The sequence below is a fragment of the Cydia splendana genome, chromosome 20 (assembly GCF_910591565.1).
Source record: "Cydia splendana chromosome 20, ilCydSple1.2, whole genome shotgun sequence".
NCBI lineage: Eukaryota > Metazoa > Arthropoda > Insecta > Lepidoptera > Tortricidae > Cydia > Cydia splendana.
Genome location: NC_085979.1, coordinates 6,796,554 through 6,821,950, shown reverse-complemented (window position 1 = coordinate 6,821,950; position 25,397 = coordinate 6,796,554). Strand labels below are relative to the sequence as shown.

The 25,397-nt window shown below is 42.4% G+C and overlaps 1 protein-coding gene across 1 annotated transcript; it reads left to right on the top strand.

Annotated features, from left to right (window-relative positions):
* Positions 1 to 3,471: 3,471 nt before the first annotated feature.
* LOC134800470 (probable ATP-dependent RNA helicase DDX27) lies at positions 3,472 to 16,804 on the top strand. Its single transcript, XM_063772935.1, has 16 exons — positions 3,472 to 3,674; positions 3,767 to 3,853; positions 4,389 to 4,527; positions 4,996 to 5,096; positions 5,931 to 6,123; positions 7,148 to 7,296; positions 8,527 to 8,738; positions 9,544 to 9,741; positions 10,677 to 10,821; positions 11,350 to 11,532; positions 12,822 to 13,002; positions 13,520 to 13,705; positions 15,322 to 15,324; positions 15,902 to 16,071; positions 16,393 to 16,618; positions 16,673 to 16,804. Exons 1-16 carry the CDS (start codon positions 3,582 to 3,584, stop codon positions 16,792 to 16,794), a joined length of 2,388 nt encoding a protein of 795 aa, XP_063629005.1. The 5' UTR covers positions 3,472 to 3,581; the 3' UTR covers positions 16,795 to 16,804.
* The last annotated feature ends 8,593 nt before the right edge of the window (positions 16,805 to 25,397 follow it).

Genomic DNA, 25,397 nt, shown 5'->3' with positions numbered 1-25,397 from the left:
GACGGATAAAGATAATCGATTATCAAGGGCTTAAAAGCGTTTATGAATAATGTCATAAGAATACTGTTGTTGAAATTGAAATAAGTACCTTCAATTCAATCTCTCATAGCATAGCATACTTAGTACCTATTGATTGAAGTTTCTTGTTAGATGGACATTGTTTCCATAAAAAAAAAGGTAGGTAATACTAATAAGTAATTAAAAATAATGAAATAGCTGTAAGTACCTACTCTGGACTGGAATAACCGTGATGTGCACAAAAACAGGCCAATTCGAACATACACTGAAATCAGAATAATAATTTATTTTAATCATCATTATGCATTCATTGTTAAATTTAGTCATCGTGCGTCTTGCCCGCACCAATACATGTACGGAAAAGTACGATATTATGATCCATCCTCACAAACACCCAATTATATGACAAATTGTTTACAGTACCTATATTAGGTACTTATTCAGTAAAATTCCTCCTCCTTAGAAGGTAGGTAGTGTATGCCGTTTATACATGTTTTAGGGTTCCGTACCCAAAGGGTAAAAGCGGGACCCTAATATTACTAAGACTCCGCTGTCCGTCCGTCTGTCTGTCAGTCTATCACCAGGCTGTAACTCATGAACCGTGATAGCTAGCTATATGGGGCATTATCTATGAAAAGGGACCTTATTGTCGATGGCGCTTACGACGCACAGCATCGCGCGGCATTGTATTTATATCGGGGCATCGTTGATAATGGCGTAAGCGCCATCGACAATAAGGTCCCTTTTCATAGATAATGTCACATATACAGTTGAAATTTTCAAAGATGATGTAAGTATTTCTGTTGCCGCTATAACAAGGAATACTAAAAACAAAATAAAATAAATATTTAGTGGGGCTCCGATATAACAAACGTGAATTTTTTTCCGTTTTTTGCATATGGGCACGGAACCCTACGTGCGCGAGTCCGACTTGCACTTGGCCGGTTTTTTAAATTATAATATTAGGTCTTGGTTCAAAGTTTGTTTGGGGTTAGCTGGATGAAGGGATAACTTCATCTTTATAATTTAAAATGTATCTGTTGCTGTGCTGGACTGTTTTAAACTTACCTACGATAAAATGTTTATTATTTACCTAATCACTTAGTGCCACTTGCACCATACCACTAACCCGGGGTTAACCGGTTAAACCATTAACCTAGTGTCAAATTGTACTGGTAACCATGGCTACTCTAGGTTGAATCAGTTAACCCCGGGTTAGTGAATGGTGCAAGTGGCCCTTAGTGGGCTACAACTAAGGCTAATTAAGTAATTACTAATTATGGCTAATAGAAAGTTACCTTGTCTACTTGCAGCATGTTGAGGAAATTCTCATAATAATTGGTATTCCGACAGTGGAGGTGCGGAAAGATTTAACTTTGAATAGGCTCTTTTTAGGGTTTTGTAGTCACCTAGCTAGAAACCCTTATAGTTTCGCCATGTCTGTCTGTCCGAGGCTTTGCTCCGTGATCGTTAGTGTTAGAAAGCTGCAATTTGGCATGGGTACATATATCATGCATTTGCGGCAGCAATAAAATAAAAACTATAAAAAATTTTTTTTGTTCCAATAGCGTGGGGTACCGTTGTATAGGTCTTTCAAAACGAATAAGGAGACCCTTTTTTGATATAGTTAATTTTTCGGAAATAATCGCTCCAAAAGAAAAAAAAATATGTGCACCCCTCTAACTTTTGAACCATGGGTCCAAAAAGTATGACAAAAATCGTGAAACAAAAGCTTAATAAATAATTTCAATGAAAACTATAGCAAACATGATCGGTCCAGTCGTTTTTGAGTTATTGCTAAAAATCTCCTTTTTCTTAGTAAAAAGACGTACAAAGCGCTGCAAATAGGTACTCCCTGTAATTTATAATGTACCTACATGATACTTACGAATATCCCCCGTTTGGCCTATTTTGACAGAATCGTAACTACGAAACTCTACACTGAGCAATTGAGCATGGCTCGACATGTAGCGTATTTTCCTGTCTTGCCAAAGTCTCTCCGTTCAAAATGATCGCCACAAACGTGACGAATCTCCTGCAACTTTTCTATGGGTAAATGAACGAGATCTTCTTTTCCAGTCTAGCTTGTCTAACCCAAGTTATATAGCAAAGTGGTTTTGGCTACCTTTTCATTGTGTACTGTAAACATAATATTGAGGGACACAAATGATGCAAATTAAATCAATAAGTATTGCAAACATAAGAGGAAGATAGTAGTAGTAAGTATGTGCTTTAAAGTGATTGCGACATTTGGGTTCATGCAGGACTACTTTCAGATAACTAAAATATGAAATTGAATAACACGTAAGCTTTTATAGTAATAAAAGGTCATATTTGAAAAAGAAATGGAGATTATAGAGATTCGATGATGATAAACAACGTGGGTTGTGTCGGTCTAATAAGTACCCTGTGCCCTAACTATTAGAAGAGACTTACAGGTAGCAAACATAGCAAATTCAAATAATACACCGCATAAGTAGCAAATAATATTTTTAGGAATTTATAAATTGAAATAGACGTCATCTTTGAATGCCTGGGCACTGGGAAGTATTTCACCAACAACTTTGATAACTAGAGACTGATGACCCCACAGTCAAACTCATTGTTGAGTTTTGCTGGGCTATGACTATTTTTAAGAATACCTCTGTATTTTATTAAATAAATAAATAAATAACATTTAGGGCGAGCAATACGTGCTTGTTCCTCCTATTACGGAGTGGCGGAGACCGGATTCGAACCGGCGTCTCGGTCGGTCTTTAGCTTGTTACGCGGCTGATAAATCAAAATGTTTAATAAAATAATTTGATTTGTTCCCTGGTAGTATTTCGGAACTTGTAGACTTACCGCTGTTCATCCTTGAGAAATCTGGCAAAGAATCCTCCTCGAGTGATTTCTCAGACACCGCATATTTCACAATATCGGTTTTTGCCGGCCATTGTACTATTTTACAACAGTACGGGTTTCTGTTTCAAGTCACCACAAAACTCAGGAGAAGCAAACTCAACTTTAGAAAACTGTTATTATTTTGCAAAATTTGCACACGAATTATGTCAATTTTGTATTTCAAAATGGTTGCCGCTCGTATACGCATAATGTCAAGTTGGCATTTCAACAGTGCTGCCGCCAATGCCACGCCGCTGAACTAATTGTGACAAATATCTTTGCTATACGTTTGTTCGTAGTAAGAGAGTTTCTCGCCACTGACCCGTGATGACTGAACTGACAGTCCTCAAAAATATTCAGTTCGGAAATGATATAATTATGATAAGATAATATGAAAATGCTACATTTAACGAAAGTACCACTTTACGTTAAAATCTATTAAATTTCAGTTGATTATTTACGTTTTGTATGTTATAAAATAACAAAAGTATAAATATCTTATTAACAATCCCAGAAAAAATATCAACAGTTCGCACAATTTCAGAACGTAATTTATCTGTCTATGCTGTCACATGTGAGTTTGATAGATAACCTCAAAAAAGCAGATGTGTTTTGGTGATAATTTAAAATGATTTTCATATATTCACTGCTATAGGTGTATAAACTGTTTATAATTTAAAATGGAAGTCGCCGGATTTCCAGGGTTTATAAAAACTATTAATGACGGTGAAGAAGTGGAGGATTTCTCGGAGGAATCCGACGTGGAAGTAGAGGTAGGACATGCCGTGTTATTTATTTATTTTTCTTTGATTAAGTTCACCTTATTTAACCCTCTGATTCTCCAATATTATGATTTTATTTCTAGTATCAACCCTCCAAGCAAAAAGTAAAGAAGAAAGCCGATTTCAATCCGAAGTTTCAGTTTGTTTCTTCAGTAAAAGAATATAACAAGGTATGTTATCATTACTTACAACAGCCATAACTACTACATGAACTACATACAGATGTAGTTAGGGCTGCCATTCGTCGGGGTTTCCCCGGATTTGTCCTAGTTTGGAGGCCGTCCGGGAAAGTTATCAAAAAGTGTCCGGACACTTTTTATGTGAGGAAACACCTTATTGAATTTAATTATTTACCGGCATCATTGTGTAGAAAGTAGGTAAAAACCGTATAAATACATGTTTGGGGAAAAAATGCGATTTAAGCCAAATGTCCAGGGTTTTTTAAGTCTTTGTACAGGTTCGGCGAATTTAGAGATGGCAGCCCTAGATGTAGTGCATAATTGTTTTCCTTCGTATTTTCTCGGAAACGTTCGTATTTCTCATGCTACTTCTGTCAATCTCAATAATTTTTATACCGAGACTGACTGAAATCGCAAGACACGTTCGTACATTTCCATGACAATACAAAGGAAAATAATTCTGCACTACATCTGTAACAATGTATGTTACATACATATATATTTCATATTTATCCAATATTTGTAGAACACTTGGGACGACTTACAAAAGTATGTTCGCCGAAATGTGAAGCGCACCATAGATGAGAAGATAGAGAGGCGGCGAGCGCAGGCCAAGGTGACGGGATCAGCGGGTGACATTGACACCGATGAGGATGACAACAAAGGTTTGTATAAGTCAATCCTTCTTATGTTTATTTAAATATTCTTTAAATTTTTCCCTACTCAAAACTCTTTAAAAATTACTAGTTTATTTTCTGGGCAGTGAGAAATTACATTACCAAGCACAGTAATATTATTTAAATCACCACATTGTTTCATTACTAGATTCCTAATATACCAGAGTCTCACTATAACAGTGTAGAACATTGATAAGAAAGTTTTAGTATTTTAGAACTGTGATTTTTAATAATTTAAATGGTTGGGTGTGACTGAATGCATCTATCTAAAGGTGCGTCCAGATGTCGCCCAATCTGTCATGAGTGTATGCATGTTTGCTTCAAATATGTGCCTTATTAGTGCAATTAAATCATGCATAAAGCAAGCATACTTCAGCAAATACGCATGTTTGCTTTGCACACTTCTGGCATATTTGCTTGGTCTGAATGCACCTAAATATAATATAAATATTTCAGATAGTGATGTGGACGAACTAGAAATATCGGATGATGAACTCAAGAAGGATGAGATCAAGACCAAGGAAAAGAAACTAACTAAAAAGCAGAAGCTAAAACAGGTATTTATTTCATATCATATCGTATAATGTTAATTTTTAATGAATTAAGGTTACTCGGGTCCAATAAAAGATAAAAGATAAAAAATAGTTTATTCAAGTAGGCATATTACAATGCGCTTATGAACGTCAAATAAAGCTATGCCGGCTCCAACCCTACGCCTCTGCCTCGAGAAGAATCTTCCCAATCATATTTTCAGGGTTCCATACCCAAATGGTAAAAACGGGACCCTATTACTAAGACTCTGCTGTCCATCCGTCTGGACGTCTGTCTGTCTGTCACCAGGCTGTAGCTCATGAACTGTGATAGCTGAAATTTTCACAGATAATGTATTTCTGTTGCCACTAAACTAAAACAAAATATAATAAATATTGAAGTGGGGCTTTTTTGCCGTTTTTTTGTGAAATGGTAGGTATGGAACCCTTCATGTGCGAGTCCGACTCGCACTTAAATATGACTAATTCAAAAATATTTTTTTAAACTAATGTCATTTAATCTCTACTCATCTAGTACTTATAGTCCATTCTAAGTCCTCTGTAGTGCTTTTTACTATCAATCAAATCTAATTTAGTGCCTGAGAATTGCTAAGGTGCAGCGGGGCAATTACGACTGCGGGTTAATTTCAACTAATCGAAATATCTTCCATGTTTTATATTATTAACTAGAGTCAAAGACAACACATTTTTTTCGCTATCTGGAGATATAGGGCACTCTAGTTAATAATGTAAAACATGGAAGATATTTCGATTAGTTGAAATTACCCCGCAGTCGAAATTGTCCCTCTGTACCTTATTAATACTTTTTTTTATTCCAAAACTTTATTAAATCCTCATTAGGAACTCAAAGATGACGGAGAAGGCGCTCAGGTAGAATATGACTCTGATTTCTTTGAAGAACCACCACCATATGATGAGCAGGCGTCATTCTACATGATGAACCTCTCTCGGCCGCTGCTGAAGGCCATAGGAACACTTAACTATGTCCACCCTACACCCATCCAAGCAGCTACCATACCAGTGGCTTTACTAGGTAAGAGGTTAATTCATATTGCCCTTTAATGTAATCATTGGTTCATCCAAGAATCATGAGATCAAATTTTGCCTTAATTTTGACACTACACCTTATGCAAGAATTGCAAGATCATGTGTACTTTTTTAAAACTGAAGCAAAAGGATTTTAAAGGAGTTAACACATTATGAGCCATTAGGTACCAAGGTTTATCATATAAATATGGTGGTAATATACATAATTTTATGATAAAATTCACATGATTTATAGATGAACCCTTGCCAAACATTCACCCTATAAACAGGGTATTTGACTACTAGTCAAATCAGTTTCTTTTTTCGAACTATCAAAACGATTTTTCTACTATGAAAATTATATGAAACTCTAGCATGTGATGGCACGATCAAATTACCTACTCTTTATAGTTTTATTACGGGTTTTAAAATATAAATTGTGTCTAAAAATAACCGCGGTCTACGTTTCTCTATTAATTTTCTGGTGCTTTATATCATGCATGTTGTTAAATAATTTATTTTAAATACAGTCAAATACCCGACACTTGTCCCACCAAGAGCGAGTAAGCGATTAACTATCGGCGATTTTCTCGCCCAAGAAACGAACAAAAGATTAGGATCCTGTGTTAGTAAAAGAGACACATATATTAATAGTTCATCGCTGGCTGTTCACACTGCTGGCGAGAACACTCGCTCTACTAGTTTGTCGCCGCGATAAGATAAAACTAGCTCAGCGATACTCGCTCGGCGATGCTCGGTTCGTAGTTAGAATTCAAGCTGCGAGACCAATCAGTCTGCGTGTTCGGCTACGCTGCACCGCCCGAGCGAGTGACGCGAGTAATAGCCCGTCGGACTCGAACACTCGCCTATAGTCGAGCGACAAAACTATTGGAGCTAACACTCACTTCTCGCTATTCGCCCACTCGTTTCTAGTTTATCGTTCTACTCGCTTATCGCTCATCGTCGGCGGTGGGACAAGTGCCTATTGTTTCTAGTATTGTTATATTAACTACATTTTTCTCCTCGTCTAGGAAAGGACATATGCGCTTGCGCCGCGACGGGCACAGGCAAAACGGCGGCGTACATGCTGCCCATACTGGAGCGGCTGCTATACAAGACAGTCGGCGGCCGAGTCACTAGAGTGCTGGTGCTTGTGCCTACGAGAGAATTAGGCGCTCAGGTAACACAGGATATACAGTACAATCTCACTAATCCGGCACTAATGCAGACACAAGAGAGCCGCATTACTGGAAAATTCGTTTTATTGGAAGTTAGAGCAAATCTGCATATTATTGATGTATATTGAATATGTCGTAGAGTACATTTTACTAAAATACTAAATTTAACAAAAAAATATTCTTATCTGGAACTTAGCCTTTTATAGAGATTGAAGAGCGAAAATGTTAGCGCACATAGTAAATTAATTAAGGACATAGAATGATCATTTGTATCTTGTATCCCAATTTTGTGCCGGATTACTGGGTATACCGGACCATCGAGATGTCAGATTATCGAGATTTCACTGTAATAGTATAGGTTTACCATTGATAGTCTGGCAAGACAATTTTGTTCGTAGAAAAATGCAGCAAATTAAAAAAATGTAGATGCTAAGGATCAAACTCCCATGCCAATTTTAAATGGCGATCACTCCATCGACAAGAACCAGGCTCTTAAAATTGGGATGCTTCCTCTACTTAAAATAAATTATTTCCCACTGTGCACGAAATAAAACAACAGATAATTATTAGAAAAACATAGATAGCTATCAGATCGGATCGGAGCGCTGGTGGCCTAGCGGTAAGAGCGTGCGACTTTCAATCCGGAGGTCGCGGGTTCAAACCCCGGCTCGTACTAATGAGTTTTTCGGAACTTATGTACGAAATATCATTTGATATACCAGTTGCTTTTCGGTGAAGGAAAACATCGTGAGGAAACCGGACTATTCCCAATAAGGCCTAGTTTCCCCTCTGGGTTGGAAGGTCAGATGGCAGTCGCTTTCGTAAAAACTAGTGCCTACGTCAAATCATGGGATTAGTTGTCAAGCGGACCCCAGGTTTCCATGAGCCGTGGCAGAATGCCGGGATAACGCAAGGAAGAAGAAGATATAGCTATCAGATATTAATAAACACAATTTCTATTTAATAAATCGGATTGAAATACAAAAAGTAGGCGAGTTGACCGTGACGTTTTCATATAAATTCCATATTAGCAAATCGTTTTGACAGTTCTAAAAAAGAAGCTGATTTGACTATTAGGAAAGTAGCCTATTATGATGTAATTTAAATTGTATGCCCTGGATGTCAGCCCTTTGAGCCAAATTTCATAGAAGAAGGAGTAAGCTATGATGGCGCCATCTATGCAAACCTTTGACAGTTGCCAACCCCATTGTAACTGTCTTACTTACTTTCAGGTTCACACCGTAACCCGCCAGCTCTCCCAGTTCACCACCGTGACGGTGGGCCTGTCTGTGGGTGGTCTCGACGTGAAATACCAAGAGAGCGTGCTGCGTAGGAACCCTGACGTGGTCATAGCGACGCCGGGCCGGCTTATAGACCATATTAGGAACACACCCTCTTTCAGTCTGCACTCTATTGAAGTACTAGTACTGGATGAAGCCGACAGGTATTTATTAATCATATGTGGCTTTCCATCACAGAAGGGTCCTGATGCTTTAAGTACAAAAAGGATGTTTCCATCTGAAATTCTAATAGAAACATCCTTATTCACTCCTTTTTGGACGATAACTCATACAGTAAGTGCCCCAATTTAATTACTGACGTCGCTCTACTAGCTTTATAAAAAAGTGGATACATACTTATATTAAGCCACCGACTATATAAAGTCCCGTACACGTCAGCTGCCTCTCCGTGTCTTAATTAACCATTTAAACACAAAATGTCATCAAGTTAGACCAAGCTAAGTTCGCAGCGATTTTGATAGCAAGAACTGTGCAAGTGTTATTTAAAACGTCATAATTACATAGAAGTTTGACGTTTAAAATAACACTTACACAGTCTGTGCTATCAAAATCGCTGCCAACTTAGCCTGGTGTAACCATAGCTTCTGGCTTGATTTTTTTTTCAAATTGCAGCTTTGGATGGTATTCCACGTCACCTATCCAATTTATATGTCCAATGTGCATTGCGTCCGCTTTCTCATTAAGCAAAATGTGAGACGCAAATACACATTGGACCAATATACTGGACAGATGGAATACCACCCTTACCCAATATCGCTGCCCCAATATTACAGGGTTCTATGTTACATTTTCAAGATAGTTGAAATTCGACTTAATGTCACTACGACAATATTCAAATTTCAGTTCGATAAAAGTGAAACATACTTCTATGTTCCCTGTAATATTGGGCCAGCGATATCTTAAAGGAAAAAAAACCCTGTTTGCGTTGTAATACGTCATCGTTTTCAGGATGTTAGACGAATACTTCGCGGAACAGATGAAGGAGATCATCAGGCAGTGCTCCCCCAAACGTCAGACCATGCTGTTCTCGGCCACCATGAGCGAGGAGGTTAAGGACCTCGCCGCGGTGTCGCTGCAGAAGCCGGTCAAGCTGTTCCTGGACTCCAATAAGGCTGTGGCTTTCAACCTGCGTCAGGAGTTCGTCAGGTAAGCACATATGTCGAAAAACTTCAAGAATCAATTTTGTAGCATGACCAGGATATACTGTAATCTATATAGGACTTAAACGGCGATCTGTGTTACGCGAGTGAAGATAAGTCTGGCAACCGTTATACTTTGAATGAGCACTAGATGGCGCTATTACCACCTGAAACGCGATATCGAAGTTTGTATTAAAATTTCTTTTTAATTTCGAATATACAAGATGTTGGTGGAGCGACGATCTGAGTAGCTTACAACCGGTTGTTTGAGAGGTCCTGTGATGTTGATGATAAAGGTACTAGAACTTCTCGCTCGCCTGAGTGCTCTCCCAGACGTCAGACCGTGCTGTTCTCGGCTACCATGAGTGAAGAGGTGAAGGACCTCGCCGCAGTCTCTCTGCAAAAACCGGTTAAATTGTTCCTTGTCCTCCAATAAGGCTGTGGCTTTTAACCTGCGTCAGGAGTTCGTAAGGTTAGCGAATACATACAGTTTGATGTTTGGTGGATTTTTTAGAGGGCTCTGAGAGCAGCTACCAGATGCCGTCCCCCCCTAACTTTTTGAGTGATGATTGACATTTACAGTTTTTATACTTTCACGTTTTTTACTCTTTATTATTCACAACGACGGGATTATTAACAGATATTGGAAAAAAACAGCCTGATTCAAAATCGTCAATTTAAGATAGACAATTCGCCAGTAACTAGCCACCTGTTAAGTAGTAATTGGCCACCCTAAACTAAAAATTAATTCTATTCACCTATAAACAGAATTCATTTTAGTATAAGGTGGCTAGTTATTGAAGGCTGGCCAGTTATTGAATCCTTATACTAAAATGAATTCTGTTTATAGGTGAATAGAATTCATTTTTAGTTTAGGGTGGCCAGTTATTGGCCGGTGGCCACTTACTGGCGAATTACCCTAATAGTTGGTTTGAATTGCAGGATCCGCGCAGGTCGTGAGGCAGACCGCGAAGCGCTGCTGTGCGCTCTAGTGTGCCGTACTTTCCGCGACCGTGCCGTCGTGTTCGTGCAGACGAAGAAACAGGCTCACAGGCTGCATGTCGCGCTCGGCCTGCTCGGTGTCAAGGTATGAGGACACTCCTACATACATACACACATACATACAGGTTTATACACTTTCCGCGACCGTGCCGTCGTGTTCGTACAGACGAAGAAACAGGCTCACAGGCTGCATGTCGCGCTCGGCTTGCTCGGTGTCAAGGTATGAGGACACTCCTACATACATACATAACCGTGTAACCGTGGCCCTTGAGTTGATCATCAGTCGTACAGCATGCTGCAAAACTGCATGGCCACTTATTGAATGAGTTCCATTCATTCTTGTAGTACAGCGTGCTGCAAAATGGCATGGAATGGACAAATTATTAGTGGAAATTATTCATAAAGTGGCCATGGACTTTTGCAGCTGGGTGTACATGCTAAGGACATAAAAACATATGCGAGCAGCTCTAGTGCACACTAGACAGAGCATTACACACGTTTTCGCCCGAATTTCACTCGTGAAAACGCTTACATGTTCTTACGACAAAAATATTTTGTTTTTATTATTCTATTTTTATAATACATAAAACATAAAAATTCGTATAATTTTCAGGTAGCAGAACTCCACGGAGCCCTAAACCAGCCTCAACGTCTCGACTCCCTAAAACGCTTCAAAGATGAACTGGTTGACGTGCTAGTTGCTACAGACGTAGCAGCGAGAGGGTTAGATATACCCGGCGTGAAGACAGTACTCAACTTCACACTGCCAGCGACGTTAGAACATTATATTCACAGGGTAAGTTGACTTGTATTTTCATAGATTATTCTTATACCTATAAACGAGCAATTCTTGTATATTTATTTATTTATATATTTCGGAGATCTCGGAAACTGCTCTAACGATTTCGTTGATATTTGCCATATGGGGGTTTTCGGGGGCGAAAAATCGATCTAGCTAGGTGTTAGCTCTGGGAAAACGCGCATTTTTGAGTTTTTATACGTTTTCCGAGCAAAGCTCGGTCTTCCAGATATTATTTGTTAAACGGGACTTAGTCGCTTAAGGTTGGTATTCCACCTGTCCAATATTTTGGTTCAATGTGCATTGCGTCTCACTCTCTCACTAAACAAAATGTGAGATGCAAATACACATTGGACAAAGAAATTGGACAGGTGGAATGGACCACCCTTATTCGCGTAACGTAAGTAACTTCGATTAGAGGGTTTGATATAGGTCTCTCGACTATGTATGCTACGTCTCCACAGTGTGCGATCATAGGCCATAATGGGTCACGCACTGCATATTGCCGCCAACCACCCTCTTCACAACATCAGACCATCTCGTGGGTGCTTTTCCTCGCGCTCGCTTGCCCCCTATTTGGCCCAAGATAATCTGCCTTTCTAGGTCGTGCTTTTTAGACCGCATGATATGACCAAAGAAGCTGAGTGCGCTTTCTTGACATATTGTAGAGAGCCGTGTGGTGATTTTCAGCTCCTCTAGGATAGACTTATTGGTTCTCATAGCCGTCCAGGGTATGCGTAGGAGTCTTCGCGAACACCACCGCTCAAAAGCGTCAATTTTTTTGCCCTGTCGCGACTCTTCAGGCTCCTTGTCTCGGCACCGTAAACGAAGATCGAGAATACCAGAGATCGGGTCAAGCGCACCTTGGTTGAACGACGAATACCTACTTCCAGATCTTGTCGAGGTGAGGTTGATATAGGTACCCGGCGCGAAAAGCTTTATAACTAAACTAGTTGATCTGGTTGCGACTGGCGTGGTTATTTATATATAGCTTGTAATCTTGGATACTTTTTACATCACGTTTGACAATCCCTTATTTTTTTTATTTATTTACAGATACTTCAATCAAAAAACATTTCGCCAAACTAATATATCATAGCCAAACTGCATGACATCTTTATGATAATGATAATTTTACAATAGGGAATATTACGCAAAACTTTGCGTAGGGGGCGCCTCTTGCTCGTACTGAGGGCCTACCGCGAAACACGTTCTTATTCGAGCGATAAAGAGGCAGATAACGAAATTTCGACACATTTTTTATGCTTATACATCTTCCTTTACAGGTAGGCCGAACAGCTCGCGCGGGCCGCGCCGGAGTGTCCGTGTCTCTAGCGGGCGAGGCGGAGCGCCAGCTGGTCAAGCTCATAGTGAAGCGCGCTAAACGACCCGTCAAGTCCCGCCAGGTCCCGCCCGAGATCATCGCCAAGTATAGGGAGAGGTTGACGCGGCTGGAGCCAGAGATCGGTGAGTGGACTTGCTCATAGTGAAGTGAAACAAGTATGTTAAGTCCCGTCGGGTCCCGCCCGAGATTGTAGCCAAGTCTATACTTGGAGAGCGCCAAGTATAAAGAGAGATTAAGACGGTTGGAACCAGAGATAGGTGAGTGCACTATCTCATAGTGAAGTGAAGCAGGTTAAATCCCGTCAAGTCCCGCCCGAGATCGTGGCCAAGTACAGAAATCACTTCTATTGATAATCGATCCAAATCTACCCCCCAAAGTTTGCCTAGAAAAGATCGCTTATTAGTGATAAGACCACCTGTTATTTACTTCTAATCTTATGAAACTTTATCCCTCTGTATCTGATGTTGATGTTTAATTTTGTAATAAAGAGGTAAGTATTATTTTATAAGTGACAATAACATCTCCAACGACGTATTTTGATAGGAATTTGATGTTATGGTAGGGCTTCCACACTCTCTTGCCAAGACTGAATTCATCATAATCCAAGAATATATATTAACCATATTTCCTTTTCTCCAGCCGCCATTTTGGACGAAGAATACGCCGAGCGCCAGCTAAACAAGATGGAGAAACAGACAGCCAAGCTCGAGGGGTCCTTGAAGAAGGAGAAACAGGAGCCGACACGGCAGCACGAGTGGTTCCAGACCCCCAAGGAGAAGAGAGAAGAGAAGGAACGGCTGGCACTCACGGCTCATGCTGGGAAAGGTGACTTTAGATATAGAAGCAGGAGCCGACACGGCGGCACGAGTGGTCCCAGACCCCCAAGGAGAAGAGAGAGCAGAAGGAACGGCTGGCACTCACGGCTCATGCTGGGAAAGGTGACTTTAGATATAGAAACAGGAGCCGACACGGCGGCACGAGTGGTTCCAGACCCCGAGGAGAAGATAAGAGAAGGAACGGCTAGCACTCACGGCTCATGTTGGGAAAGGTGACTTTAGATATAGAAACAGGAGCCGACACGGCGGCACGAGTGGTCCCAGACCCCCAAGGAGAAGAGAGAAGAGAAGGAACGGCTGGCACTCACGGCTCATGCTGGGAAAGGTGACTTTAGATATAGAAGCAGGAGCCGACACGGCGGCACGAGTGGTTCCAGACCCCCAAGGAGAAGAGAGAGGAGAAGGAACGGCTGGCACTCACGGCTCATGCTGGGAAAGGTGACTTTAGATATAGAAGCAGGAGCCGACACGGCGGCACGAGTGGTCCCAGACCCCCAAGGAGAAGAGAGAGGAGAAGGAACGGCTGGCACTCACGGCTCATGCTGGGAAAGGTGACTTTAGATATAGAAACAGGAGCCGACACGGCGGCACGAGTGGTCCCAGACCCCCAAGGAGAAGAGAGAAGAGAAGGAACGGCTGGCACTCACGGCTCATGCTGGGAAAGGTGACTTTAGATATAGAAGCAGGAGCCGACACGGCGGCACGAGTGGTCCCAGATCCCCAAGGAGAAGAGAGAAGAGAAGGAACGGCTGGCACTCACGGCTCATGCTGGGAAAGGTGACTTTAGATATAGAAACAGGAGCCGACACGGCGGCACGAGTGGTTCCAGACCCCGAGGAGAAGATAAGAGAAGGAACGGCTAGCACTCACGGCTCATGTTGGGAAAGGTGACTTTAGATATAGAAACAGGAGCCGACACGGCGGCACGAGTGGTCCCAGACCCCCAAGGAGAAGAGAGAAGAGAAGGAACGGCTGGCACTCACGGCTCATGCTGGGAAAGGTGACTTTAGATATAGAAGCAGGAGCCGACACGGCGGCACGAGTGGTCCCAGACCCCCAAGGAGAAGAGAGAAGAGAAGGAACGGCTGGCACTCACGGCTCATGCTGGGAAAGGTGACTTTAGATATAGAAGCAGGAGCCGACACGGCGGCACGAGTGGTCCCAGACCCCCAAGGAGAAGAGAGAGGAGAAGGAACGGCTGGCACTCACGGCTCATGCTGGGAAAGGTGACTTTAGATATAGAAGCAGGAGCCGACACGGCGGCACGAGTGGTCCCAGATCCCCAAGGAGAAGAGAGAAGAGAAGGAACGGCTGGCACTCACGGCTCATGCTGGGAAAGGTGACTTTAGATATAGAAACAGGAGCCGACACGGCGGCACGAGTGGTTCCAGACCCCGAGGAGAAGATAAGAGAAGGAACGGCTGGCACTCACGGCTCATGCTGGGAAAGGTGACTTTAGATATAGAAGCAGGAGCCGATGCTTTTGGCCCTTCAGTAATCGCTCTTTGATGTGGACTGTAGACCCCTGGAACCCCCATGGCTCCGCTATTTAGTAGAAGTTCCAAAAACTGAATTCGTCTCACTTCTTTCTCGCCAAATTTCAAGTTGGTTGGTTGAAAAAATACATGAGAAAAAATACAACTTGAAAATTCAAATCAAAATAACTAAAGCTATAAAGGCGCAACGAGCAACCCCGGCTGCCGACATGTCGGAAGGGAGGAGCCCAAGCGATATCTTACCGTACAAATCTTTCTGCCATTTTTTGCCGGGGGAAACATGCACACAGTCACACTTTTCACTCACTACAATACAAAAACCAATCTGTAATGACGACAAAAATACATAGAAAATGACACACGTCAAAGACAAATCTTGCAAACCTCGATCTCTTTTTGTGTTCGGATGAGTCACTACACGCATCGCCATAGATACAGTTGTACAGTCAGCAGCAGAAGTTGCTAAGCGGGCCAGGTGGTCAAAATGATCTTGACGCGACTTTATTGTTAAGAGAATAAGAGCGTGTCAATGTAATTTTGAACACCTCGCCCGCTTAGCAACTTCTGCTGCTGACTGTACCTATGCTTCAGCAAAGGGGAAATAGTACGAATACCGTCTCCGTTCCCGGTGTTGCTCGATGTATGAAGGTGTTAAATTCGAGTTTTTAATATTTCTCCTTGTTTCACAGATAAACAAAAGGTCAAACCGAAGAAACGCAAACGTGACTCGGACGACGAGTCGGACTACGAGTCAGGCAGGAAGCGGGTTAGGAGGGATGCGGGGGGGAAGGGGAAAGAGAAGGGCAAACCGAGGCCCAAGGACTCGGCCGAGGAGCGAGTGCAGAGAGAGATGGAGAAGGTACGTTATAGCGAGGAGTCAATTGATAGTATTTTTCGGTGACCGATTTTGTAAACAAATAAATCGGTACACTTTTACTTATATGATAATAAAGGTGTGATATATTTGCCCACCTTGGCTGTCACAATCTTTTTGATGCTGACAGTGCATACAATAATAGCGCAGTCAATTTTTCTTTCACGGTCGTTAATTATTTTTGTAATGTCTTGTGTAAACTGCATAAAACTCGCTTTGCTTGGGACAGACACATTGCCTATGATAAAACTGGTTGTTTTCTGCTCTTGTCTGTACAATCTACTGTTTTATTAACTTGATTACCAGGTGGCGCTCCTACAGTCCCGCATGGCCAAACGCAACAAGAAGCAGAACCGCATCCGCGCGGTCGAAGACAACGAGGAGCGCCCGCGCGTCCACAAACAGAAAACCAAACGCAAACAGTCCAACTTCGCCAGCGACCTAACCGACACCTCCAGAGCAGCGACCAAACGCTTGCGCTACGACGCCAATAGAGTCCAGAAGGGCAAACCGGTGGGCCCCAAAGGCAAAGGCAAGCCGGTGGGCCCCAAAGGCAAAGGCAAGCCGGTGGGCCCCAAAGGCAAAGGCAAGCCTATGGGCAAAGGGAACCCGGCTAAAGGAGGCGCCAAGGGTAAAGGCAATCCGCAGAAGGGCAAAGCGTTTGGGAAACCTCAGGCGGCAAAGCAGGGTGGGCGTAGGAAAAAATAAATTGTTGTTTTGGAAATCTGTGGTTTATTTTTAATTTATTAGTTTTTTGGATTAATGGTATTCCCACACTAGCTATTATACAACATTGTGCGACAAGGACAACATAATAAAGCACTATCGATTGTATATCACATCACACCTGTCGAAACGAGGTTATTTATTTATTACTCAAATAAGTGACACAGCATTACAGATTGAGTTTTAAAATGTTACTTTTCGTACTGACAGTTTTGTTTGCACGTAACTTCCTTATTTCGTCGAAACGTCGGGGAAGTGGTAGTGCTGAATGTGCTTGACAGTGATCTTTTGAGCTGTTAGTAACTCGGCCACTGTTAAGAGCGCTCTTACAAGAAAAGTCGAAATAATGCAAAATTGATGATACTAGTCGACGAAATTCAGGACTTTGCGCTCATTATTAGAAACAATGAGTACTTGTTCCAGTAAAAGCGTCTTCTTATCTTTATAAATATCGTTGTAAATATTAGAAAAAGGACTTATTAAATTAGTAATGATTTTTTTTCTGATGGTCGTTTCCGAAAAACCCCGTGAAGCACTGAATGGCGAGCTCTTATTTGGAAATGTTGAGAATTTTACTCTGCTAAACCTGGCTATTTTGTATTACTAATACCCTGTACTTTAGGCATATCAAACTATATTTTTCCTACATACCTTTGAGAAAGAGAAAATCAAAGTAAAACGAACTCGATTTTCTCTCCGAAACAAGTGTCAATTCCTACGAAAATCTACTTAATATCGAAGTCATTTTCATACTCAAGCAATCTGCAACGTTTGCTTATACTGTTGGTATACATTAGTGTTTATGAAATTCTACTATAATTTTTTGGCAATTTTTTGAAAACTACTCTATATTACCGATGACGCGCGCTGCGCCAGCTCAGTGCCGCGGCAGAGCTTGTAGAGGCAGGACGTGTGTCGGTCGACTCCGCACATTTTCAACGGCGACGACGAGGTTTTTTATCATTGTGTGCGGCGGGCGCCGTGTAAAACGCTATACTGTGTGCGTGTAAACCGCAACGAGAGACTTTGATCCTAGCACTGTTTTTATAGTATTATAATTTATAATGGTACAGTTTAATAAACTACCGGACAGGATTAAAAATATTTGAAACGACCTGACATTCTATATGTATTTATTTGACTCAAGATAGTACTCAGGGTCTGATGATGGAGCCGGAAGGTGGTCACCGGTACCAATCAACCATGCAACTAAACCACTTCGTGTTTAGGCTCGTTTTATTCATCTCAACAAGATCTTTGACACAAGATAGTACTCAGGGTCTGATGATGGAGCCGGAAGGTGGTCACCGGTACCAATCAACCATGCAACTAAACCACTTCGTGTTTGGGCTCGTTTGATTCGGCTCAACAAGATCTTTGACTTAAGATAGTACTCAGGGTCTGATGATGGAGCCGGAAGGTGGTCACCAGTACCAATCAACAATGCAACTAAACCACTTCGTGTTTAGGCTCGTTTTATTCGTCTCAACAAGATCTTTGACTTAAGATAGTACTCAGGGTCTGATGATGGAGCCGGAAGGTGGTCACCGGTACCAATCAACCATGCAACTAAACCACTTCGTGTTTGGGCTCGTTTGATTCGTCTCAACAAGATCTTTGACACAAGATAGTACTCAGGGTCTGATGATGGAGCCGGCAGGTGGTCACCGGTACCAATCAACCATGCCACTAAACCACTTCGTGTTTAGGCTCGTTTGATTCGTCTCAACAAGATCTTTGACACAAGATAGTACTCAGGGTCTGATGATGGAGCCGGCAGGTGGTCACCGGTACCAATCAACCATGCCACTAAACCACTTCGTGTTTAGGCTCGTTTTATTCGTTTCTATAAGATCTTTGACACAAGATAGTACTCAGGGTCTGATGTTGGAGCCGGAAGGTGGTCACCGGTACCAATCAACCATGCAACTACACCACTTCGTGTTTAGGCTCGTTTGATTCGTCTCAACAAGACCTTAGACACAAGATAGTACTCAGGATCTGATGATGGAGCTGGAAGGTGGCCACGGGTAACAGTCTACCATGTAACTGAACCACTTCGTGTTTGGGCTCGTTTGATTTGTCGCAACAAGATCTTTGACACAAGGTAGTACTGAGGGTCTGATGATGGATCCGGAAGGTGGTGACCGGTACCAATCAACCATGCAACTAAACCACTTCGTGTTTGGCTTCGTTCGATTCGTCGCAACAAAATCTTTGACACAAGTTAGTACTCAGGGTCTGATGATGGAGCTGGACTGTGGCCACGGGTACCAGTCTACCATGTAACTGAACCACTTCGTGTTTGGGCTCGTTTGATTTGTCGCAACAAGATCTTTGACACAAGGTAGTACTGAGGGTCTGATGATGGATCCGGAAGGTGGTCACCGGTACCAATCAACCATGCAACTAAACCACTTCGTGTTTGGCTTCGTTCGATTCGTCGCAACAAGATCTTTGACACAAGTTAGTACTCAGGGTCTGATGATGGAGCTGGACTGTGGCCACGGGTACCAGTCTACCATGTAACTGAACCACTTCGTGTTTGGGCTCGTTTGATTCCTCGCAATAAGATGTTTGAGACAAGATACTACTCAGGGTCTGATGATGGAGCTGATGATGATTGACAGGTACCCGTCGCCACCTTCGCGCTCCATCATCAGACCCTGAGTACTACCTTGTGTCAAAGATCTTGTTGAGATGAATAAAACGTGCCTAAACACGAAATGGTTTAGTTGCATGGTTGATTGGTACCGGTGACCACCTTCCGGCTCCAACATCAGACCCTGAGTACTATCTTGTGTCAAAGATCTTGTTGAAACGAATAAAACGAGCCTAAACACGAAGTGGTTTAGTTGCATGGTTGATTGGTACCGGTGACCACCTTCCAGCTCCATCATCAGACTCTGAGTATCACCTAGTGTCAAAGATCTTGTTGAGACGAATCAAACGATCCTAAACACGATGTTGTTTAGTTGCATGGTTGATTGGTAATGGTACCTTCCAGCTCCATCATCAGACCCTGAGTACTGTCTTGTGTCAAAGATCTTGTTGAGACGAATCAAACGAGCCCAAACACGAAGTTGTTTAGTTACATGATAGACTGGTACCCGTGGCCACCTTCCAGCTCCATCATCAGACCCTGTGTATCTTCAGTGTCAAAGATCTTGTTGAGACGAATCAAACGAGCCTAATCATGTTACTACATGGTTGATTGGTATCCGTGACCACCTTAATCATCATCAGATCCTCAGTACCAGTTCGTTTTTAAACCCTCGTTGATACAAACTTTACAACCTATAGGTACCAAATGCAATGACGAAACATGTAAATAAGCGAGTAGGTACCTATAATTTCTTTCGAGTAATATACCTTCATAAGTACGAGTATGGGGCTATTCATAAATTACGTCGTTTCAAATGGGAGGAGTGGGGGGGGGGGGGGGTCTGGACATCGGATGATGGTAACATGACGTAGGAGGAAACAGATTCATCCGAAGCTTGATTTTTGGATGATTTGAGGGGTGGGGGGGGGTCAAAAATCGTCAAAAATAGATGACGTAATTTATGAACAGCCCCTATGTACATTTGCACTGCATTTAGTATTTTCGTACTTACCAAATAACAGTTTTAGAACTTTAAAAGTTAAGTACAGTTAGTGTTGTTATGGTTGATTTCAATATGCTTCGCGAAGGATCAAGAATGTTTAATCCATCATTGTAGTGCGAGTGTGGTAGAAGGGATCGGCGTACTGAGCTCGCACGGCCTGCCGCAGCGCGTAAAATACCTAAACTCGCTCAACGCCGAAATGTAATAGCGCTCTTAAGTAGAATAGCTTAGTTTGCATTGTCAGGTGCGTTATATCTACACCACACTAAAACTAGTTAGCATTGCAATCATAATGTTATCTTTTATCTACCTTATATTAATTTTCACATCTGTAGAGACACTACAGCGAATAGAATTAGGCTTAAAGTACTTCGGAGGTTCCTTATCCGGAAACAAATCATCAGTAAAAATATTTTCACCTCAGCAGCTCGAACAAGGGTACTTTGCTTCTTAAAAACAGTGAGCAAAATGCGATTTTGCTCACTGAGTCATTTTGTCTCACTCAGTGAGCAAAATCGCATTTTGCTCACTGATTGTGTCTCACTCAGTGAGCAAAATGCGATTTTGTCTCACTGAGTGAGACAAAATGACATTCAAGTGACCTTTTTTATAGTCATTTCAACATGCGGGGTCTAATACAAGTTCGATATACTTGGGTTCTATTATCTCTGTCCCTCTAGGTATGTTCTCACTGCTTAGGGTGAAAAATTTTGTGTACTACACGAGATCAAAGTTATTTACATCTCGTGCGCTTTTGAATCCCTTACTACGCTCAAGATTCTAAATTAGATTCACTCGCTACGCTCGTGAATCTATTATAGAATCTTTCGCTTGCACGGGACTCAAAATAAGCACTCGAAGAAATATCAAACTTTGATCTCTTGTTGTACAAATAACTATACCGTGTTTATCGAACTTCCAGTCTCTAATCCCGGAGAGATGTCGCTCGTACGCACCGACTTCCTTCATCTGTTTTGTTGCAGAGTTAATATGGTATATACGGCGGGAGTTAATGTCATCTGAAAGTAAATATAACTCTCCGTCTGCCCCCAACGTAGGAATTCTATATTCGGTACTGCTTTCAGTACTAACATTTAAAATGGCCTTCACAGCGTTAGCCTCTACTCTGTAGATTTCCGAGCGAGTTTGCACATAAATAACTCCAGTTTTATCACACACAAAGTCCATAATGTGAAGGTTTTGGAGGCCTGGGACATCTTCAACAGATCCGTATTTTAAATAAAATAGCGGTGACTTTCCGTTGATTCCGTAAACTGTTCCGTTGCAAAAATATATTGAAGTCGGCCGACGATTACTGTCAAATACAATGTCTGGCTTTGATGTTGTGTTGGTTTTCGGATCATACTTATAAATTAGGGGATATTTATAATTAAAAAAAAAGTTATAAGAATATACTTCACCAGTGTTCTGGTCGACGGTTAAAAATACCTGCCTCTTCGGATTCGCGATTCGTTTTTTGTAAATCATCGTATTGTTATCCAATTCGATTGCATTCAAATAATCACGCGTACTGAAGTACAAGATGTTGTAGTTGTGGTCGATGGCAGCGTAATAAAGTATGAAATTATTGTGTTTGAAATTAGATTCAGAGTAACATCGCTCGTGCAAGCAAATAGTGCAGTTTGTGGCGGCGGCAGCGCGCAGCACCGCACATAGCCACAGTATTCGCAGCATAGCCCCACACTATTGTAAAGCGTAGCTTGAAAGGAAGCGTTGCAATAGGCTTCTTTTTTTTCTCACTAGATGGCAGTATTAACCCGACAATATCGAATTTCAATATTACGCTTATTATACTCTTTATTTATTTTTCATCTCAAGTTATTTATGTATTTATAATATGAATATAAAAACACTTACAAAACGATAAAAAATACATATAAACACATTATAAAAAACCTAACCTAGGGTGCCGCCAGCAGCGGGGCAAGGCCCAAGCTACCGGTGGTCAGGGCCGCAGAGAGAGGAACCGGCGGACTATCCGCGCCGTGTCCAAGATCACCGCCTTCTGCATCTGACCCTTGATCCAACCACCTAGCGAGAGTCTCTCAAGATGTTGGTCGACTCTTCGCTATTAGACCGTTCACTGAAACGACTATCGGGACAATGATCGTCAAATCAACATCCCACATGGCGGTTATCTCGTGAGCCAAGTCTAGGTACTTACTGGACTTGTCCTTCTCGGCCTTCACGAGATTCTCATCATGGGGGATGGTGATGTCAACGAGCACAGCCCGACGTTGCGATCGATCTATTATCACTATGTGTTGCATATGTATGTGTGCTCACGCACACACCCACCGCGCTAACTTACGAATACACGTCAGTACGCTAACAGCAAGCAGTTGTTTCACTTGTCTCACCCCCACGTATCTATCACTGGCGACGACTACCCACATAGCAAAAAAGATAAAATAACGGAAAATGTCTGGTGCTACGAGTACTTTCGGCTTATTGTCTTCGTTCGACCACACTACCCAGTCTTGGGAGACGTACAAAGGACGTATTGCGCAGTGGTTCATCGCGAACGATATCGACGACACCAAAGATGCCGGGGGACAAAAGAGACGAGCGATCCTCCTTAGCGCACTCAGTGACGGCACGTACAAGCTCGCGGCGGACCTTGCGTTACCGAAGGAGCTGCAGACCGTGCCATACGAAGATATCGTCAAGCTGCTGGACGGCCACTTCACTCCGAAACGCTGTGGATTCGGCGAACGATACAAATTTTACGCGGCTACGCAGCAGTCGGGGGAGACATTTCCACAATGGGCGGCACGGTTGCGCGGGTTATCGGCGCACTGTGGTTTTTAAAATGTGGAAGAATCTCTTCGCGACAAGTTCGTCATGGGAATGTTATCCGGGCCGGAGAAGGAGAAGCTCTTTGCGCGGGACCTTACGGTGCTCACTCTCGCCAAGGCCGTGGAGGTGGCCGAAAGTGTACGGTGTGCGCGCGCGGGGGCAGCGACCTCAGAAACGGTACAAACATCCCAGGATCAGCTGTTCAAGGTGGAACAAACGCGACCGCGAGGAAGTACGCCCGGGAGTAGCGGCGGCGGTAACGGTAAAAAAGAGTAGTGTCAAGTGTGCGGTTACTATAATCACAAAACATTGCAGTGTCGTTTCGCGAAATCCAAGTGTAAAAAGTGCAATTCTACAGGGCATCTGAAAAAGATGTGTAAAAATGTAAATTTCATGGCAGTGAACGCTGTGGATGAGGGCGATGACGATGACGGTGAGTGCTATAAAGTTTTTAACATCCGTTCAAATAAAGGGGAACCGATGATTGAAACCGTTTTAATGTTAAACCGTCCAATAAATCTTGAAATAGATACCGGGGCAGCCGTATCTGCGTTGCATGTAAATACTTACAAAAAACATTTTAGCGATGTACCATTGTTAGCTACTAAGACTCGGCTAATCACATTTACTGGTGATAACATTCCATGTCTGGGGGCAGTGCGCCTACCCGTCACTTACGCAAACCAAACTCATTCACTTAAAGTTTATGTTGTGCGAAAGGCAGGCGCGGATGTCCTAGGTCGTGATTTTACTTCGCGTTTCAATTTAGAGCTCGCGGTAATTTCACCGGTTCGTTATTGTGGCCAAGACCATGAAACTGGCTATACATTAAAAGAATTGGAAAAACGTTACTCATCGGTATTTTCAGATGAATTAGGACGATTTAATAAATATAAAGTCAGTTTACAGTTAAAAGACAACGCTAAACCAGTGTTTATTCGCGCGAGACCAATAGCATTCGCCCTACGGGACAAGGTCGATAAGGAAATGGATCGATTATTATCATTAGGAGTTTTAAAACCGGTCGATCACTCGCAGTATGCGTCACCCATTGTGCCGGTGTTAAAACGTAACGGGGCGATAAGGATTTGTGCTGATTATTCGACGGGCGTAAACAAACAGCTGGTGGTTGACCAGTACCCCTTACCTACTGTATCTGAACTTTTTGCAAAGTTATATGGCGGGAAACAGTTTACGAAATTAGACTTATCTAATGCGTATAACCAGTTTGAGTTAGATGAAAAGTCGCAGGAAATAACTTGTGTAAATACTCATCGCGGGTTGTTTACGTATACTCGCATGGTTTTCGGACTCTCATCGGCGCCCGCCGTGTTCCAGCGCGCCATGGAGGGGGTCCTGGCGGGGGTCCCGGGCACGCTGTGCCTACTCGATGACGTGCTCGTCACGGGCGAAAACACTGAGCAGCACCTAACCAGGCTGAACGAGGTACTTAAAAGGTTACAAGACGCGCGAATTTTTTAAAGATGAAGTAAATTACTTAGGATACGTGATAGACAAGCATGGCTTACATAAATCACCGCTTAAAGTCAAAGCCATGGTAGACGCTCCTGTACCGCAAAATGAAAAACAGTTAAAACAATCTTTTTTAGGATTAGTAAATTACTATAGGAGTTTCGTGCCGAATGCGTCGGCCATACTGAGTCCGTTATATGACTTGTTAAAAAAAGGGGTAAAATGGTGCTGGACACAAGAGCATGATAAAGCATTTGTGGCTATTAAACAATGTTTAGCATCTGAACAAGTGTTGGCGCATTTTAACCCTGCGGCCGACATAGTGCTGACAGTTGATGCTGGACCTTGTGGCTTAGGTGCCATTTTATCCCAAATTGAGTCTGATGGTACCGAGCGGCCTATTTCGTTCGCATCGCGCACCCTTAATGCTGCGGAGAAGCGTTACTCACAGCTTCAAAAAGAAGCTACTAGCATTATATTCGGGATACGCAGGTACCACCAGTACTTATATGGCAGGGCGATACCGTTCACCCTTCGTACGGATCACAAGCCCTTGTTGTCGATTTTTGGGCCCTACCGTGGCATACCGGAAGTGTCAGCAAACAGGCTTCAACGTTATGCAATGTTTTTAAGCGGTTACAATTATAAAATCGAATATGTACGAAGCGCGGATAACAATGCAGA

Bases quoted from the DNA above. Each gene is read 5' to 3' on its own strand.
- LOC134800470 (XM_063772935.1), top strand. From the start codon at position 3,582: ATGGAAGTCGCCGGATTTCCAGGGTTTATAAAAACTATTAATGACGGT. The intron at 8,739-9,543 runs GTATTTATTAAT...CATCGTTTTCAG, and splicing joins GTACTGGATGAAGCCGACAG to GATGTTAGACGAATACTTCG. The intron at 13,003-13,519 runs GTGAGTGGACTT...CCTTTTCTCCAG, and splicing joins GCGGCTGGAGCCAGAGATCG to CCGCCATTTTGGACGAAGAA.